Source organism: Ciconia boyciana, chromosome 3, assembly GCF_034638445.1.
Source record: "Ciconia boyciana chromosome 3, ASM3463844v1, whole genome shotgun sequence".
NCBI classification, from domain to species: domain Eukaryota; kingdom Metazoa; phylum Chordata; class Aves; order Ciconiiformes; family Ciconiidae; genus Ciconia; species Ciconia boyciana.
In genome coordinates this window covers 73,798,397-73,816,211 of record NC_132936.1, presented here as the reverse complement: position 1 = coordinate 73,816,211, position 17,815 = coordinate 73,798,397, and the positions used below count along the sequence as shown (strand labels likewise).

General features: G+C 42.5%; 1 protein-coding gene across 5 annotated transcripts in view; it reads left to right on the top strand.

The window, feature by feature from the left end:
• Positions 1-17,815, top strand: part of LOC140649244 (SAM and SH3 domain-containing protein 1-like) — a 578,691-nt gene that overhangs the window by 427,688 nt on the left and 133,188 nt on the right. The window contains exon 1 of one of the 5 annotated variants that reach the window (XM_072856154.1): positions 1,590-1,839. The exons of the other annotated variants lie outside the window; for them this stretch is intronic. Coding sequence (XP_072712255.1) covers positions 1,837-1,839 — 3 coding nt within the window. The 5' untranslated portion in view covers positions 1,590-1,836. Of the gene's footprint in view, positions 1-1,589; positions 1,840-17,815 lie in introns of those variants that run through there. 5 annotated transcript variants of the gene reach the window in all.

Sequence of the window (17,815 nt, the reverse complement as noted above, 5' to 3'; positions counted from 1 at the left end):
TTCCTTTTCTTTTCATGAAAACAGGAGATTCTCAAGACTTGAAATGAAATCCTGAGAACAGGCGACAGCGTGTTTCCTGCTTCCTTCCCGTGTTGTTCCTGCCAGGGATCCTCAGCTGTGGGGCACAGCCCCCGACCCTCCTGCACCCCCTTCAGCCCACCCTCTGCCCTTTCCCTCGGCGCTCCTGCCTCTCACCCCCCTTGGACATTCGGTGGTGTGCTCGGATGGGCCCAGGCTGCTCCTGCTCGCTTTGGCCCCAAAGCCGCTACTGTCCCTGGGTGTAAACGTGGGTGTAAATCCCTGTCCTGGAGCCCGAGGACGGTGGCTGTTTGTTATACGGACCTCGCTTAATCTCAGCCCTTGTTCCTCTTTGCACAGCAGCAGGGATGGTCGGTGGGGTCGGGATGGTGTGCAGCTCTAGCCCATGCTGTTTGTCCCTGTAATACTGAAGTCAGGCCCTCTTTCTCCTCCTGGGAGCGTAGGAGAACCAGACCCTCCAGGAATTGCCTGATTTCATAGCTGCAGATGGAAATGCCACCTACAGCGCCTGCAAAGAGCTGCTGCCGCTGCTGCCAGAGCACCACTTTGCTTTGCAAACGCAGGAATTGCTGAGCTGCAAAGGTGAGCTAATGAAAGTAATGGAGTGTGGGGAAATTATGTAAAATCACCGCAGATGTAGAAAATTGTTTTCTGCTCTTCCACTCCTCCAAAACAGCAATGCTCGTACGAGAAAGAAATCAAGACATTTTTAACCTGAAAAGGGAAAGTCTAAGAACATCAGTGACTTACAACAGTGTGGAGGGACTTGATGTATGGCACTCCATCTCAGAATCATTTTACCCCTTTTGAACTCGTAGTGATACACGTCTTTGATAGAGTATTTTATTTTTTAATTTGCTTCCAAATAGAACCTGAAAGATACTTTAGAAAATTATATGCAGGAACTTTTCTAAAGGCCTAACATTTAAAATCTTCTGTGAGTGTGCGAATGCATATGTCTAAGAGAAATTTGTGTTATGTAGGAATGAGTCACAATTTTCAACACATTCATTTGCTTTCTGCACTCCAAGCTCACTTTAATTTGCACACTTACAAAGCTTTTGCTGTATTTAGTCCTAGATAAGATTCAGAGGGCCAGGACAAACTGGCGGGTGCAATCCTTACCAGCGGTGCTCATAACCAGCAGGACTCGGGCTGGGCCAGGCTGGAGGGGAAGCTGCCGAGGCACCAGCCTGGGCTGGGCACGGGGGCTGAGAGCTCCATGCGAAGGGCACCCTCGGGGTGATGCTGGGGCGATGCCGGGGAGCGGGGCCGGCTGCCCCCCTCGCAAGCCCCTGCCTTCCGCAGCCCCGCCGCACCGGTGTTTTGGCAGTCGGCGTTAGCGGGTAGCCGGCGCGCAGCGGTGGAAATGACACACGTCTAGCAGAAAGGGAAAAAGGTGTTTGTCAAAGGAAGGCCGGGAGCTGGACAACTGCAGCTGGGCGGCTCTGCCTTTGCGTGGAATGTAGTGCCAGGGAGTCTGCCAGGCCTTTGGCTCAGCTCCTCGGAGCCCTTGTATCTACCTGTCAATCTCCTTTTTCATACTTTAGGGAGTGGTTTCCCAGCATTTTTAGGAGGCACGGCTCTTCTTCAGGAATGGGACTGTTTGGCTTGCTGATGCTTTTCATCTGGAGTATGAAGTGCTGTTTTGATGGCTGATGGGCTTTTTTCCCCCTTGCTGGGTCTGGAGGTCGGTGGAGAAGTGAGTGGCACAGATGCTTTGGAGAACAGTCTAGGCTACAAAGAAGAATTCACTTGATAGTCCCTGTTGAGACAGTTGCTGGTCATTGGTGTCAGATGGTAAGTCATTTAGATCACTCCATCCTCATATATTTCTATAGCTATTTACCTGTATTTTCCAAACTACGTCCAGATTACATTGATGATTTTTACAAAGTTATTATATGGTTAATTACGCCTGAATTCCATAGTTACTAGCATTGCATATTTGATTGAAAATAGTTACTTTCAAACTGGTTTCACCCTGAGAAATAGAAACCTGACTTCTGGTATTACTGTTTGTGAACAGTTCTGCTGCTTGCTCTCTTCTTATCACAGAAAGGTAAGAAATGAAATTAGGCTGTTATTTAGAAGCACAGGGGAGATTTTAGTGTTGGTTTATATTTGTGATTTCTCCCTTTAAATAAAATTTGTGGATAAATATGAAGATGAGGAATGTTTAAATTGAAAGGAGAGAGACCAATAAATACAAATGTGGAGCAACAGGATGTGGATAAAGGGTAGTCGTGGGGTTTTATTTTCCTCTCTCTGCTTTACATACTAGCAAAAACGTGGTTCTTGACCTTAGCTTGAATTCAGATTGTTTCTCATTTGTTGCATTTTCTAATTACTCGCCTATTCACATTGGTTTTGAGCCAACAGAAACTGAATGTTGCTCCTATGTATTCACTTGGTCCAGATATAACTTTCTGTTGAGGGCACCCATATCGGAGAACAGAAAACCTCAGTGATTCCTTGGGTGACTGAAGCTGTTAGTACTTCCCAGGGATGGCACAAGAAATGAAATCTCAATTAAGAGTGACTTTCCCTTACAAAGTGAAGCCTTTGAGTCAGAGCGTACCTCTGAGCCTTTTGTCTGCCAAACGGGTGGGGGTAATTCAGTTGAGAAAATGCAGTCAAGATGTGAAAAAAAGTGCCTGGGGGCATGCAAGGCCTCTTTCCAGTGATGCGCGGATGTTAGCAACATGCTGAGCTTTAAGATCCCAGAGCACAATAAGGCCAAATATTCCCTTCTCACTCTCTGGGAATTAAATTAGGTGTCAAACCAAAGGGCTTTAGGAAAATAAAATTGGAAAATGTTTGGGTTTCAGTTGGAACTTTTATGTGACTTACAAATTTTCTGTGTGTGAAAGCTTGCAAAAAATATTGTTCTTTGTTGGCATTGAAATGAGGACTTGTCACGTTTTTAGTGTCAGTGCCTTTTATATAAGTGAGTTGTAACTTTAACTCAGAAGCTGTTCAATTATATGCCTAGTTTCCAAAAAAATTGCAGGCTACGCTTCAGCAAAATCAATTCTAAAAATTTTAAAAGTATAAAGTATGCTTTATAGTATATAGTACTTTACAGTATATACACTTCATAATAGATGGTATAAAATCAAGCTTCAGATTCTTAATTCCTAGAATTATGTGTAGAACTGAACCAAGTTATTTTAGAAGTTCCAATAGAGACTCTTGTTCCAACTAAATAAGCAGGTTTCCACAAGTGTAATCATCTTACATATTGTCATATTATACTAATACGTAAGAATTTAAAATGGAAGAAAATAAAATTTTGGACTGTTCACTTTCACTGTTCCTTCAGTGGTGATAAATACAGAACACATCCCCATCGAGAAGTACTGAAAATATATTTTCAAAGTCCCTACGCTTTCAGAAGACTCATTAGGGAAAATGATGTTGACAAAAATAGGACTTGAGTCATTCTGGTTGGTGAAGACCTGGCTATTTGCATCCCTTGCTGTATCAGTGGGAACCGCTGCGCCCTAAAGGGACTGAAGCTAAATGTGTATTTCTCTGAACAGAGAAAGTAAGCAAAGTAAATAAAAAGGAAATACAATGTAGTGGCGCTATACATTTGGTTTGAATGAATTTGAAAGATATCACTTGAACATTGTATGAAGATATCACTATGGAGGGAGGGTTATATATCTCTAAGTGCAGATTGTCTATTTTGAGAGAAAATAGAATAAAAAATAAAAGAAACTGGGCTTTATTCTCTTTTCTTCATAAAATATGAAGAACCTATTTTTCTAATACTTTCAATTTTCTTCCTCTTATAGTCTGTTGTAAATAGGCAGTATTCATGATCTCAGCTGCTCGAGCTTAGGTTAGGCTTCCTGAATAATGGGAATTCTTCTTTAAGCAATTCTCCCCAATACATTTTGGTATCTTTTTATGCCAGGTGGGGTTTTTTCAGTATTTGAAATATGCTGAAATTGTATTTTCATGCACTGTAAAATCAAGAGGGTTAAAAATCCCTGCTTTCTTCTCCTAATCTCCATTTCCATTAAAAAAAACACAAACAACTTTGTGTCCATATAACTTCATGTGTTTGTGGAGGGGCAAGGAAATGCCAGCTGTCATAAATTCTTAGGTTGAAGATCTTTCAACTGAGCTAGCACTAACTCCCAGGCAGCTGGGTTTTTTTGAAGGACATGCTAACTAGGCCTCTAGGTTATTTAAGGTGTTCTCCTCTGGACTCTTCTTAATTGATTCAGATCTTTTTTGAAGTGCAGTGTCAGCAATGAGTCTCATAGCCCAGCTGATGGAGGTCTTGCAATGCTGAGGACAGCAAAAGATTTATTTTACGTGCCGTCTGTTAGTAAATCTTTATATAATGGTTGCTTTTCTATGACAACAAGAAAGAAGTTGACTCATGTTCAGCCTGCAGCCTGCAGATCCTTTTGTGAGAACTGCTGCGGGGCCAACTGTCTCCCGTCTCCTGCTCATCCTCCCAACTTATTTCTTCCCAAGTGAAGTATTTTGCAACAATATGTCCTTTCTACCTCCTGTTTGTCTTAGCCCATTTGTCCAATTTCCATATCCATATGTGTATCTAATCATGCTCTCCAATATGCCTGCAGCTCCTTCTAGCTTTGTGCAATCTGAAAACTCAGTAATGAGGTTGCATCATCCGCATCAGAGGCTAGCCTACGACATGATCCTCCCTTACTCACTCATGATTTCCAGTGCTTTCTGTTGGCCTCTGCAGGCTCAGGCACTTCTTGCAGGTTGCTGCTGAGCAATGTGATCTGGAGAGGACTGTTACTGGCCCTGGACGAGCCTCAAAATGGACATCTTGGTCACAACTCTCAAAGTGTGAACAGCCCCTAAAACGAGTCTGTTGTAAAAATAGTGAATAGTGCCAAAACGTCTTGACACATCTTTCCAATTTGATTAGGAACCGTTGATAAATACTCTTTGATATAGTTTCCCTGTCATGCACTGGCACGCACTGATAATTTCCTGTAGGCCCATTCTCTTCATGAATACACCATGTGAAGCAGCAACAGGAACCTTACAAAGATGGAGATAACATCTCATCTGCTTCCTTCTTATTTGTAAGGGGTATAGCATTGTACTGTTGAACAAAAATTAGCTTTATTTGACAATAATTTACATTGTTTCTCACAAAGGCACGTGACCTTGAAATATTTACGTGCTTACAAATAGCGCATGTGATTCTTTGTTCCTGAGCATTTTCTCCTGTAACTTTAGGTCAGACTGAAATGTCAGCAGGGCCCCTGTGAAACCTGCTTTCAGCCCACAAAGATGAGCGTTTACTTGCCTGTTTTCTGTCTCCTGCAACATTAACCACCTGTATCACTGTGCCTGGATCTGCGGTATTGGCCTCGACAGACCTGTGCCAGGACGAACTCGATGTCCCCGGCGGAGGCAGCCGGAGGGCAGAGGCGGCGTGGGGCAGGGCGGTGGCGTGGGGCAGGGCGGTGGCGTGGGGCCGGCGAGCCTGTGGGGACCCAGCCCGCTCAGGTGACCTCTCTGGGGGTGGGCAGGGCTCAGTTTCTCTCCCTGTTTCATGGCCAGGCTGCATCTGGCGTGACCGCCTCTCACCGCTTTCGCTCGCTTACGTACCAGATACGCTCAGTGGCCTGTGGGGTTTGTGTCTCAGCAGCATTTGGGTAGTTAGGTCTTTCTGCTTACTAGCAGGTTCTGCTTTGTGTGATACTCTTCAGAAATAATCCTTATTCACCCTGCTTTATACCTGCTTTAGTCATCTATAGTAGGTGTTCAACAGTACCAGACCTTTTGTTATTTTTCTCTCTTATTAATGCCCCCAAACTCTCAACAGGGGCTTCTGCTCTGTCTTTCCAGAGTTTGGGATAAGCGTAGGTTACCTTTGAAATACAAATGCAGGCCTCTCTCTTGCCTATCATTCCCGAACAAGCTGTACCTTTTCTATATTAATATTTCAGTTGTGTGAATTCTCAGCAAGTTTCTGTTACGCCAGTTAAATCTCATACCTTATTATGCATTAAGACTTCCAGTTCCTCCTGTTCTATTCCTCATAGCTCTTTTATTAGCACACAGACTTTTAAGACATTCGCCAGACTGAGCTGCTATTTGTTCCTGTCCCTCTTGTGACCTTACAGTGAACCCCAGGATCTCTTTTCCCCTCTTCAGAGTTGGTGCTCTTTTTTTCCTCCTTTCCATCACTTCCCCGGGTTTTGACCGTTGTCTGCATTGTTTTGGTTGAGAGGGGAGAATTTAGTTCACTTTGTTGTTTTCTGTCTTTCTTCACTAGATGGATAACAGCAGAATAGCAGGGAATCCGTCGTGGAGCCATTATCCTGTGATCAAAGAAGTCAAAGCCCCCTTGGCAGTATCCTCTGCACAGCCTCTGCCTCCAGCCCCAATGCGCGTGTGTGTGTGTGTGTGTGTGTGCATGTATGCACGCACCTCCATGCCTGCCCCTCTCCTCTGCCCGCTCTTTCAGAGGAGTTTGGTGGGGTCTAAGCTGATGCTTAGGGAGCCCCTGCGCCTTCTCCCTTATGCCCAGTCACTGTCTGCATTTGTCCCGCTTTCCCTAGGAATCCATGGTTTTCTTTCTGTGCATTTCCTGCTCCGTTTTTTGAAGTAAGAAAGAGAAGCTTCTTGCCCCTCCTGAAAGAGGCCAGAACTATGGATGAAGGGAGGTCACTAGGGTGCCTCAACACCTGCAGAGGAGCCGGCGCACTTCCCACTCGGGCTTGGGGTGCCTGGGCTCCTGATAAACTGAAGGCCAACAACAGGCAAGGGAAGAAGCTCAAGACTCTAACAAAGGGAAACAAACTTCTAAATAGGTTTTTTAAAAAAACTTGGGAGAAAAATCCTGCGTACTTAAGGGCTTAGATGTCTTAAAAGAGAGTTTGTCATTTTCTTGACATGGCCACCTCCTCCTTTTGATTGCTTCTTCCTCCTTCCTGTAAAGACCGTGCAGTCTGGTGCAGTGTATGTATATTTGAGGGCCTCTATGCTACTTAGTCACCTAACTGCTAGGACTTTGCCATGTTGAACTGATTACTAAACTGCCCCAGAATAACTAATTATCCCACCTACTTTTTGCTTGCAACAGTTCCTATACGTTAGCTGTGGCTTCTGTTAGTACATACCATAATTTAATGGTATATTCTGCATGTTTAACCATTGATCTGGTACCGTAACTTATCTAGGTAGTTTCAGACTCTGGTTGAAACTCAGCAAAAGTGATTTGCAACCTTTCTGTATTCCTAAAGATGTCTAGGCGTAGATGCAAATTGGTGTGGTGAATTTAAGGCTATTAAAAACTAAGAGATTTTCTTAATTCCTTTATAAGGACTTCATTAAGATACTTAGTAAGGCCTCAGAATTCCATGAGCCACAAGCTGAAAACCACAGCTTCAGAAACAATGTATTAGGAATTCATGGCGAATTCACAGTGTTTGTTACCTGCATTGCTGCTAGTAAATAAGAGGAAGGCATCTGCTATTTCAGCGGTGAAGATTAGCTGTAGAGGTTTCAAAAGCAATTTGTTTACTCCACTGATATCGATATGGAAGGGACTTCAGGAGCTAGATTATTCTAAACGTCTCATTTCTCTTTCTCCCCTTTCACCATATTGGCATATAGTTTTCAACATGGGGAGGTAACATGAAATCCAGAAAGATGCGACAGCCTGAAGTGAAGAGAGTGAAGTGAACACTCCATGATTCTTCATCTTTAGTACTGTGTCAGCAAATGATGACCATGGGTCACTAAGATATAGTGTCCGCTACTTCTATAATTATCATTAATATAATTTTACATGGAAAATAACAATTGTAATATGACTGCCTGTCACTGTGCTCCCTTCCAGAAAGATCACAGTGCTGATAAAGTTCTCCAGATGACTATAACGCTTTTGGGTCTAAGATACTAAGTTTCCTTGCAAAAAGACTTTACTTTAAAAATATTTGATATTTCAGTTCCATTTCTTGTGAAACTCTGCATTTTGCATGCACTTTGTAGTACAGAAGTATTACTTTCCAGCAAACACTCCCACGTCTTCGCATGGTTTCGGACTTTATTACAGAGCATTTCCCCTTCCCTGTTACAAGAGTAAGTGTCTGCTTACAGCTGCGTATTTTCTGTGGCTGTTGCTGTAATGTTTTTAACAGGTTTATTTCTGTTACGCTTCATTGTATAAAAGGTGTCCAGCAAAACAGATCATTTCCTAAGATATCTTTGCTTTCTTAGAGTCACGGGGCATGAGATGTGCAGCCTGGACTGGTGCATGGTTATTTACAGTGTACGGAGTACGGTGTGGTCCAGCCAGCGGAGCCCTGGACTGCAGCTCAGGAAGACCCTGATTTCCTTCTTGGCTCTGCTACTTATTTGCTGTGTTTCCCAGTGCAAATAACTTCATCTGTGTGCATCTTCACCCACTATTTCTGACTCAGATGTAGAGTGAAAATTCCCTTAATCTATATGCAGTGTTCAGTACAATAAGAAAGATCTTGTTCTTCAGGTGAGGTGTCCAGATGCTTCTGTAATAAACACTAAATACATGCTAAATGCTAAATAGTATTTGAAGAAGTAACAAAACATTCAGAACTGGAACAACATAAAAGATGTATTTGGGCAAACACTTGTCAGGAAAATTTCCATCATGATCCCACTACCTGTCATGTCCTGATCCTGAATTTATTCCTGTATTATTTATTTCTAGACTTTCCAGAACCTTACGCATAGACAAAAGCTCTCACTTGACTTCATATGTTTCTCTAACTTTGGTAACTAACTTTGGTGATATTGTCACTCGTTATTACTGCAAGAATTATACTACCTTGAACTGTGGATGGCTGGCATCGTGGCAGTTCAGGCAGCAAGAGCAACTTGCTTAGAAAGGAGGGAGCTCCCTTTCACAGTTGCCAAGGTAATTGTCAGCTATGATAAAGTCAAAGCACTGATGATTTTATATCAAGTTTGTTTGGTTTTTAACACAGAAGATAGTTGCACCAAGGAGAAAAAAAAACTATTTTCAGAAGCTGTGGTTATTGCTTTATATCCATGTCAACATTAATTTTCTGGGTTTTGTGCAGATTAGATTAGTTTTCAGATATTTTAACTCGAGCGTAAGTGGCTAATGCAGAGAGGCTGCAGGAAGGGAGCACTGGGATTTCAGGGGAGAGCTTGTCTCTGTTCAGTGCTACAGGGAGGACGGAGTGGCTCTGCCTGGTCCCGCCTGCATTACAAGGGAGACGGGAAACTTCCTCCTTCTCTGTTGTCCTCTCCAGAAACTGCTCTGGTTCCAGGGAAAGTGAGTGGGAGATTTACAGTTGGCATTGTACCTTTTGCAATGTGCAAACCTAGAATTTACTAGGAATGAGTTTAGACCCTTCTGGCAGGGAAATGAGATACTTAAAGTGTATGTTGCCGACTTAATTCCTCTTTCAACATTTGTATTTGAGGGAAGGGAGTGTTTTCCTGCCAGTGGAATCTTTAGCTACAGTTATTGCACCTTCAAAGTTACAACAAAACTCACTCTGACTTTTGCAGTAAGGCATTTAATGTGGAAAGGGTATGTATATGTTTTCTCTTTTTTCACCCGCTGATATAAAATACTACTGCAAAAAATATTCCAAAGTTTTCCAAAGGACTTTTGCTGTGGAAAACACTAGTACAAAGAGTCCTTTGTTTCACAGGAGTATCCAAACCTGTGGCAAACTCTTGCTCATTTTTTTCCCCCCAGACAGGTGCCACGAAGCTCTTTGACATTTGTAGGGCAGATGGGATGCCGTTTTACTGTTGTATCTAATTGACAGAACCTTACTAACTCTCTCCGGGCATCCTGCCTTGGAAAGTGTGGGCCGTGGAGTCTTGGAGAGTACTTTTTCCTCATCAGCAACTTGCTTAACTCACTTACTGCCAGGTGAAGAGTGAGAGCGATAACTTGCTAACTGGCCTGTGAAGCCTCTTGGGAATTCATAACCCAGGGAAATGATTTCTTCCTGCTGAATTTGCCATTTTGGCTGGTTGGTCGCTTGCTGTTGACTTGGCTACCATACGTTGTATTATGCATATGTGCAGCCACAGATGCTATTGTATACATATATTTTAATGTAAATAGCAGTGTTGTCTGTCTGTGCAATCACATAATGACATACATAATTGAATATGTGTAGAATACATGAAGATGTCTGTGAAATGCTGTCTCTGGGGTTGTGTGAATGCACACGTCTCTCCATGCCTCCTCCCCCTCTCAGGCTCCCAAAGGAGGGATTTTGTGGATGTCCGGTTTTGGGATTCCAGACATGGTGAGGGTCTGGTTTCCAAAAGCCTGGTGCCTGTGAAGGTCTCAGAGAAGAACGTAGCTGTCCCAATCATTTCTGCAAATCTTGGCACACCACCATCATGCTCGGTTCTTGCACATACTTATGTCTCATATGAAAAACACAGAATAACTGTTTTGAGTGTAACTTCTGCTAAAGGTTGTATACTCCTTTGCAGGTCTGGTTTACACAAGAAAACCATATTTGCAATGTGCTTCCAGCATTTAAATCCCGATAGACACATATGCTTCCCCAGAAATTGCTTCTTTGAAGAAAGCAGGCGATGATTTCACTTTTGGAAGGGTAGCTAGACTGAATTTTATGGTGATAGTCATTGGATGTGACCAAGAGCTGTAGGAATACCCAAACAAATATTTAATGCATTTCAGTTGGAGTATAAATAAACTAACAAACCCCTTGCCCTTGAGCAGCTGTAATTTTTAGGATTATTCTTATGAAGCGTATTGAGTTTAAGATTCTTGGCGTCCTTGTGCAGCAGCCTGTCCCTCTGGCAACTGTCATCCTCAGTCATATCAGTTACATGCTGCCACAGACACTCAAACATCTTGTGCAAATGTTAATATTAAAAGCAGGCCAGGTGGTAGCAAACTCTGGGACAGATCTTCAGGTCACTATCAAAATCGCAGGATTTACAAATAACCTGTATAAAATGTCTCCAGTTCTCCAGGTGTCAGTAGTTGTTTCTGTGGCACTGGCATACAAAGCATTTCAAGCTCTTTGTGGTATCCTTGATACCTGTAGGCTCTAATTCTAACTTGCAGCATTGTATGTTGGCCTTTTGACATGAATGCCATTCAGATATCTTTTTGAATAAATACTGTACATAGGGCTTTCACAGTCTGGTTTTAACAAATTAAAACACAAAAAAGTATTAAAAAAAAAAAGACTGGAAAGAATCTTAAGAGGTTGCTTAGCCAACCCCATGCCCCAGAGCAGAGTCAGTTGCACCAAAATAATGGGATGTTGGGAGGCTCTCAAGAACCGGTTAGACAGAGATGAAGGCTCCACACTGACCCCAGGCAATCAATTCCACCACTTCTACGAACCTTGCAGTTAGAAAGCTTTTTCTAGTGTTTAACCTAACATCACCCCTGCTGCAATTAAACCTGTTCTTTCTTGCCCTATCCCCAGTAGACAGAGAAGTTTATTCTTCTTAGTGAAGCAAAGCTTTTACATATTTGAAAATTATTATCCTGTTCTCTGGCAATCTTTTTTTGTCTTGGATAAAGCATCCTCATCCTTTCAATCTCTGCTCATAAACGTCTCATTCATGTGGTTGCCTTCTACATTTTCTCCCGTTAGTCCATATCTGTCTTGATGTCTAGGGCATGCTGGGTCAAAACACGACCCAGTACCCCAGCTGACGGCTTGGGCTTGGTGAGCAGCGTATAGATTGCTACACGTCTTGCATGTGGTTGTGCATCCTACTGGCTGCACTGGGTATGTCCTACTGTGAAACTTGCTGCTCTGCGACAAGATGCCTTGTTTGATTCATGTTATTTTCAAGCTCTCTGAGCTTTCTGTCATCTGTAAATTTAGTGAGCATATTCTCTATTCTACCAGCCAAGCTGTTAATTAAAATATTGAAGAACAGATCCCTGCAAAACCCCACTCAATATATTCTTCCACTTTGGCTGCCAACCACTGAAAACTAATCTCTGAAAGTGTTTTTTTCAACCAGTTGTGTACCACTTTATAATGGTATCAGCTGACTGTGTTGAATAAGGTAGAACCCTTATTAAGTTCAGTATGTATTCCATCTGCTGCTACTTCTTATCCAGTACCAATTATCCTCCAAGGAAGGAAATGAGATTGATTTGACACAATTAATTCTTCACAAATCCATTTGGCTGTTTTAAACTCCTACAGGACAATAGGGTGGAAAAAGAAACATATAACTCGTCAGTGTATCTTTCCAGCCCCGTGCTTGCCCTCCCTTAGCCTTCTCGAACTCTCCTCTTCATGAGTCCTCATCTGTAATTACTGTGGTGCAGTACTGGGAACAAGAGATGCAGGCAGCAGTCATTATTACTGCCAAAATCTTTGCATCTTAAAGCCAAGCCTGGGCATTCTTGGACAAACGTGAACAGGTTAAGCTTATTTGAAACCACCAGGCACACTAAGAAGCCTTTAATACTGTTTAGCTCTTTGACACTGACGTGAATTGTCTGTCATATGTGGAGCCTGTTACAGTCCTTTCTCGTGCATCCATATAAAAACGATTCAGCTATTTAACCTTTGTTACCTATATATATACACACACTTCTTTGGGAAATAGAAGGTGCGAAAATATTTTAAAACTGTTTCTCCCTTGCCAAAATCTTTGGATGCATTTGGACTTGTTAGAGATCAGGATAATATGGTGCATATTTGGGGGTGCTGTGAATAACTAGGTCCTTTGAATTCCTTTCTGGTTGCAGACAAATATGAACAATAGCTGGGCAAGTACAGGCAATAGAAGGCATAAGTTTAAATCATGTTTGATACATTGAAAGCTGCTTTAAGTAACTACGCAGGAGAACAATTGTATTTCCTTTCTAACCTAAGAAGTCCATGTCTGTTAGTATGTTACCTGGAAAACACTAGGAGATAAAAAGGTATCACAACATTCAGAGAATGCTTTTAGGAGGTAAGGAATTTGTCTTCTTGACAAGTCAAAATGCAGTCTTTTTTTAGCTCTGTCTGCTCATGCAGTTTACATGTACAAATGTAATAAATAAATAATAATAAACAATAAATATAATAATGATTTTTATCTCCAGGAGTTTTATATTTCTATATAAAAACCTGAAAGCTGGTGAGTAATGAAAACTGTCTAAATGAGGCCAGTACCTTGTTGGCATCTTACCACATGCTTATGTATTCCCTAAATGCCACATGTGTAACCATGGGGAACCTAAGGGCCACACAGGCTTTTCAGACTTCTTAGGCAATTGCCCAGGTAGCATACCCCTTAGAATTATCCATTAAAAACACCCAAAATAATTCATGTAGCTGCAAGCCATGTGAAATCAAGTCACGGACTGTATCTAGCCCAGAGCCTTGTGGGCTGACGGCCCACCCCTGCTGCTGCCTCCTCAGTGGTGGAGATGGCAGATGATATAAAGTGACTCCAGGAGGTCACCTGGCTTGCCCCCAAGATACAGAGTTATTGCTGCTGTTTCTCATATTCCCCTCACCAATACAGAAAATTTCTTTTGTTCCTTTTAGTCCACTTTCACATATTTTTTTTCCTCAATGACAAATAGTGATGACTTCTGAAATGACCAGAGCTTCTTTTGTGTATACACAAATAATGTCATCGTTTTAGGAGTCAGTATTTCAGGGCTTAAAAACACATACATTTATCTCATTGCCCCGAGTTACACCCTCTTGAGCTTTCTTCAGCAATCTGACTTTCCCCTTGGTGTTGACACACCCTTCGTGCTTTAGATAATCACTGCATCCTTTCCAGTCCCTTTAACCTTCATCTAGCCAAGCAACAGTTGTTTGTTTAAATTTATTCTCATAAATCCCATCTTCCCACAGAAGTGAAAAGGAACGTGTGATGCACTCCTGGGATCAAGTGTGTTAGTAACTTTCAAAACCCCAAATCTCAGTTACTTTTTGTTAGGCATATGTTGCTACAGGATACACATTGTGCTGAAGAAGTGTATTTGGCCATCTTCAAACAGAATTGCCTAATTATGAAATCCTTGCAAATGAAGATTCATTTTTCTGAGAACTAGAGATACCAGCCTACTCTACATATAGTTAAACAAAATTACTTCTTTCTAAAAATTCATCAACATGGAGCCAATGCAGTTTGCTCATTGCTCTCGAGGGCTGTTATATCATCATCGATGCAGTTGGTTGAGTTGTGGAGGGTTAATTCCTCCCACTCACGCCACCACAGTCAAAATAATCCTTCTGTTCACAAACTTCCCAAAATATTTATTGAGATAATAGCTCGGAGGTATGTTTTCAGCAGTGCTTAGGCCTGTTTTCACTTGTCTCTCTCACTTACCTTTTTTTTTTTTTTTTTAAATTACATTTTGGGAGTGGGTTGGCCAGTACTTAAAAGCTGGGGTTTCAGATAGATGGCTTCTTCTCGCTTTAATTAGTTCGACAGGCTTTCCAGCTGAGTTGCCCTAACTGGAAGCGGCTGCTCTTTGGAATTTCTCCCTCCCCTTGCTGTGTTACAGAAGTAGTAAGTGTCTCATGCCCCTCCAATGAATTTATGGGTGTAAAATGCACAGTTCCAGTGCATGCCTGGTTACAGGTGTGCCTGGCTGCAGAGAGATGTTTCTCTCCTTTCTCTATTACTTAATGAAGTTTTATGAAGTGAAACATGTCATTAACTATATAGGGAAAATGAAATGTACGGATCGGATATGATTCGCCACTTCCTTGTTAACTCTTGTTAGTGAGCGTAGAGTAGGTTTTAATATATTGTTCCACGGCGATTTGAAACTCTGATTTGAGAGAGAGTCTTGAATGATTGTACAGCTTGCAAGGTAGTGAAGAGTAAGGCTTCTCCAGAAGAGCACAGGCTCTGTGAATCAAGCTCATGCTTGTGTTTACAGCCACAGCTGAAATGAATACTTATCATCTTGACTACATTGTCACCGGCTTGTGAATGTTCCTGATTTCATCACTAGCTTGCTTATTTATTTAACATCCTACCACCTGGGACCAAGTGATGTAAAAACCTCAATTTGCTGCTGTTTTTTTAATAATGGAAATGGAAATTCTGGCTTTTATTTTCCAGTAAAAGTATGAAAATGTGGCCTAAGTGTGCCCTGATGACTCAGACAATTGAAGCTGAAGCACTCCACAAGTCTTACCTTAAAAATTCCATTATATTTAAATGAAAGTGTAATTTTCAGGTGCCTGACATCTGTGAGTTTCGAACACTTACCATTACAACAGGAATTGCAACACCATGTGTAACACAACTGCTTGCCTACTGCTTGCTAGTCAACTGCTGTTTGTTTTTCCATAAATTATCTCTTAATGTACATGTCTGGGCTTGCTGGGTGGCGCACAGGTCACCTAACCCAGGGGTGCAACTCTGAGATGGGGAGGACACCCATGTTTTGGTCTGATCTGGTACGCCAGGGAATGGGAAGGAAGTGTTTAAAAGGAAAGGTAGGGCAGCTGTTTGGAAAGTGAGAGGAAACTGGGTGTTCTGCATCCATCAGAGCCTGCTTGTAAGAGCTGTTTCCAGGGATGGAAGCGAGAGGAGAAGCTCTGGTGTTGTAGCAGAAGTTACCCTAGCAGAAACTGATCTGAAAGGAGCAGCTGAAGCCTGTGTGTTCTTCTCAGTAGCAGCAGTAGGGAGAACTGGCCCAAGGCTGACATGATCTGCAAGCAAACAGCAGATAATTGCTTCTGGTTGCTGGTCTATTTTCTTCACCTATGGCTAGCTGAGATCATCAGGCAGGTTTTTTTTGTTTGGTTGGCGTCTGCATTAAGTAGGCCCACTTACTCCTTCCTTTGCTAATAATACATCTATGTGACTTAGGATATAGGCTTAAAAAGTGCAAAGTCTGAGCTCAGTACTGAATCCTTGTGGGACTGAAAGCCAGGCTTTGGGAGGGTCTATTTGCTGCTTGTTCAGAATGACGCTGTATTAATTTTCAAAGAAGCAGTTGAGAAAATCCTTTGTGCTCTGTTATGTTTTGGGGCAATATTTAATTGGTAAATTGGGGAGTGGGTGCTAGGTGGAGTGTGGAGGAGGTGACTTTTGGGTCAAGTGGTCTGTTCTGGAAGAGAAGCTAAGCAGCTCTTCCTATTTTGTTTTCTTGCAAGTCTCTACCATTGGCATGTTTGTGTCACGTGTACTTTGCTGTAATATTTTGCCAAGGGCAGCTCTGTAAATTTTTATCTCTCCCTTGAAAGCAGAGAACTTTTTTTTTAAATATCTACATTTGCATTTCATAATTGGCTGCTTTTGCAAAGATACAACTAATGAGAGCTCTTGGTTTCCTTTTCCAGAAAGTATTACTTTTAGAAAAAATATTTTTCCCTTTCAAAGGGAAATGCAATAAACATCTTCTTTGAGGTGTATCCATTCTTATTTTAAAAATTTGAGCTGGTCACGGAGTGACTAGTAATAAAACAGTCACTGTGTGAGGTTGGCCATCTCTCCGGTGCTCCTCCCACCTTACTACAGCCAACTTGGTGTGATATTTACATCAGCGCTGAGCCCCTCTGAAATATATGGCTATCACACGCTACTAAGTTGTACCTTATTCTTGGCTGGTTTTATGATGTGCTTTGGGATGAGATCATCAGACTCCTTTTCATTAGTAATTTACTAAGAGCTTCAACAAAGGAATCAAAGGACACCGTGTTTGGAAAAAGGAGAGGCTGAAGTCCTATTCCCAGTTCTGAGGCATGCTTTTCTCCTTTTTCACTTCCCCACTTCTAAAATTATTTGGGATAAGAGCAGCCAAAGGACACTGAGCTAAATAGTTCTGTCTCTGTGGATTTTGTAAGTCTCTTACAAAAAGGATTTGTATGCATCCTTTCTAGCAGACGCTGACAAAAAGAATATAAGAAGTTGAGCAAGCTCCTGTGACCAACAGTGTAAAGACTACCCCCAGACATCCCAAAGGATGCTGAAGTCCTGTCTGAAAAACTAATTAAGGCTTATAAAACATTTTGTAAAAAGTGCTGCAGAAAACTAATAGAAAATGAATGCTAACTATTTAAATGTTGACAGGAAATAACAAAGCTTCAAAGCTGGCTTTGCCATGCAGCTAGAGAAGGGGGGATGCCGAGTTTGGGTGGAGAAGGCAGCAGTACATAACATGAAGAAGCAAGAGTCTTAGTATATTTTGGAAGTTGTTCAGACAGTGCCTGACACCATGGGAGGTGAATGGAGTCCTGATCTGCGGGCGGTTTTGGAGCGGCACACTGTGCGCCTAGGCAGGATCATGGCTGTGCCGTCCCTGCGGACGCGTGCTCCTCGCCGGGGACGCGTGCTCCTCGCCGGTCACGCTCTGGCTGCGGGAGCCCTTCCGCTGGCGGAGCGGTGCTGCTGCCTCCGGTTAAGAAACGCAGGGCTGTGCTCCGCGGCGGGGAGGGGAACTGGGCAGGATATGAGAGGCCTTTGCGGAGCACATCTGCGGGCAGGAAGGGAGGATACGAACCTTTCCTTTCTCCTTATGAGTCAAAAGGTATCCTTCCAGCAGGGCTGTGATACTCGCTGTGTGCTGTGTTTAGATTTCTTTTCCTTATATGATTTGTCACGCAAAGTCACAGCCACTGTACTTTAACTGAAGCCTGCCAAGCTTAGCAGTATTTGTACGTCTACCAAGCGTGGTGCTAGCCCGAAGCGTTAAGACCTCTGGAATGATTTTCCTGGGCATGTGTGTCTCCCTCTTTCTTATTTTTTAATCTAGTAGGGCACTGATATCCAGGGGAATGATGGATCAGGTGTAACGCGGGGAGCTCAG